Genomic DNA, 2,500 nt, shown 5'->3' with positions numbered 1-2,500 from the left:
CCTCAAATCTCTTCCTCTCCTCTTCTCTTCCTCTCTATCCTCAAATCTCTTCCTCTCCTCTTCTTTACCTCTCTATCCTCAAATCTCTTCCTCTCCTCTTCTCTTCCTCTCATCCTCAAATCTCTTCCTCTCCTCTTCTCTTCCTCTCTATCCTCAAATCTCTTCCTCTCCTCTTCTCTTCCTCTCATCCATAAATAGCTTCTTGGATTTCTTGCTGTCCTCCCAAATCTCTCCTCTGCTCCTTATATCATCTCTTTCTATTATATGAAAAAAAATATATATATTTTCCCACTTCTTCACTTCATTTTGTTGTCTGTCTCCCTGTCTGTCTCCCTGTCTGTCTCCCTGTCTGTCTTTCCTCAGGTTCCTTCGGTCAGCATAAGTCCTGCGGTGGCCCTGACTCTCATGATTTGAGGACGGCCTCTGACGCTCCCACAGCTGACGAATCACAGTGCTCGGACACAGAGGTGGACCACGCCCTCAACGGCCGCTGCCGGCCGTGCCGCTCGCGCACCAACGACACCTACACCATCACCACGGAGACGGCCGATGACCCCGACCCGGACAACGACATGACACTGGACGGCACCAGTAAGTGTCTGTCGTCCACGGCGCCACTAGGCAACAGCGAGGAGGGCGAGGACGAGGCGCAAACGCCGCTGTCCGACGTCGAACTGGACCGCGTGTTTGACGGCGACGACTACGTGGGTCCGGTCACTGGAGGCTACGTGGAGTTCCCTTGCATCGAGCGCAGCGAGGCCGCGTCCTTCTCCAGCTACGTTTCGTCCAGCCGCTCCGAGGCCATCCCTGAGGCTGACCGCCACGGCAGCCCGGACGCACGAGCGCCCGTTGCCGTTGACGACTCCGCTTCGCCCTCGTCGGACCCGGGCATCGCTGACATGAACACGAAGCGCTGCTACGGCGAGTCAGACCGGGACCGCAACAGCGACGACCTGAGCTCGCCCGGCTCAGACTCGGACGTGGAGGGCGAGCTGGAGGCAGCGTTCGCCTGTGGCGGGCCGGTGGTCAGTCACATGATCTCGTCCATCTCCGAGACGGAGCTGGACTTCAGCAGCGACTCAAGCAGCGGGCGCTCCTCGCACCTCACCAACTCCATCGAGGAGGCCAGCTCCCCGACCTCCGACCCTGAGCTCGACCCCGAGCTCGACCCCGAGCAGGACAGCGGCATCGTGGGCCTGAAGGCCTCCCTGCTCCTGGGCCAGCCTGACCCTATCAAGCGCGAGGCGGAGGACAACGACGCCCTGGACGACGGCCAGACGCTCATGGGCCTGCAGAGTGTGGACGATGTGGACGTGGAGGAGGAGGAGGACGGCTACGAGCACCAGGCGGACCCGGACGAGACGCTGCCCCCCCGCCCCGCCGTGCGAGGACCGCGGCCGGGAGCAGCTCCTGCTGCGGGTGGAGCCGGACCACGGGCTGGAGAGCTTCAAGCGCTCCTTCTACCTGCCCGTGGGGCCGCGTCTCATGCCCTGCGCCGACGACTACGACCCCACCAGCGAGGGCGAGTCCGAGTCCGAGTCCGAGGACGAGCTGAGCGAGAACTCCGACTCGCCCTGGCTGCTCAGCAACCTGGTCAACAAGATGATCTCCGAGGGCTCCTACCCCATCAGCTGCCCCGAGGAGTGCCTCAAGCGGTCAGCCTCCATCTCCGACACCATCTCGCCCTCCACTCCTGCCGAGCTGGACACCGACGGCTTCGGCGAGCCCGACCTGCACAAGGCGGCGGGCCGAGGGGGGTCGGAGCTGCCCGCGGACGGGGATGGACAGAGGAACGGCGGCGACCCGCCGGGACGGGTCATCACGGAGGGCCGCGGCGTGGGCGTGTGTCTGTACATGAGCAACCCCACGTGCGACACTATCACGCCGGTCATCCTGGAGCGGTACGACCGCCTGACCCCACCGTCCACCCTCAGCCCCGAGCCCAGCAGCCTCAGCACCTCCACTGCTAGCTCCGCCAAGAACCAGGAGAAGAACAGCGCCTCCCGAGGGAGGCGACGGGAGGAGCAGGAGGAAGAGGAAGAGGAGCCGGACAATGACCGCAGGATGGAACGCTCGCTGGCGAAGGATCTGGACTCGCCCGGCCTCAGCGAGAGCGTGTCCAGCGACAAGGACGACGGGCGCGAGACCCAAGTAGCCACGGCCGTGCCGCCCCCCGGCTCCGCCTCCCTGCAGCGGCTGGCCGAGGTGAAGAGCAGCCTGACCCTTGACCTCCCCACGGCCGCCACCAACCGCCTCTTCAGCCTCAGCTACTCCACCGAGGAGGAGGAGGAGGAGCACGAGCTGGACGAGGAGGACCCCTCGCCCTTCCTGGAGCCGCTCCCGCGCGTGCCATCCCCCTACGAACACTCCGAGCCCTACCTGGACAGTTCGCCGCCCATCGACGAGAGCGTGCGGCCGCTGCCCGTGCCCCTGCGGCCGCCGCTGGACGACTCGCTCGCCGACTCGCTGGCGTACGACAGCATGAAGTACACGCTGGTGG

General features: G+C 64.4%; 1 protein-coding gene across 1 annotated transcript in view; it reads left to right on the top strand.

The window, feature by feature from the left end:
- mapk8ip2 (mitogen-activated protein kinase 8 interacting protein 2) overlaps positions 1–2,500 on the top strand; it is a 65,378-nt gene that overhangs the window by 52,137 nt on the left and 10,741 nt on the right. The window contains 2 exon segments of the mRNA XM_042109816.1: positions 364–1,367; positions 1,369–2,500. The exon segment at positions 1,369–2,500 is cut by the window's right edge and continues 285 nt beyond it. Coding sequence (XP_041965750.1) covers positions 364–1,367; positions 1,369–2,500 — 2,136 coding nt within the window.

Source organism: Alosa sapidissima, chromosome 11 (genome assembly GCF_018492685.1).
Source record: "Alosa sapidissima isolate fAloSap1 chromosome 11, fAloSap1.pri, whole genome shotgun sequence".
NCBI lineage: Eukaryota > Metazoa > Chordata > Actinopteri > Clupeiformes > Clupeidae > Alosa > Alosa sapidissima.
This window is presented reverse-complemented; position numbering and strand designations above follow the sequence as displayed.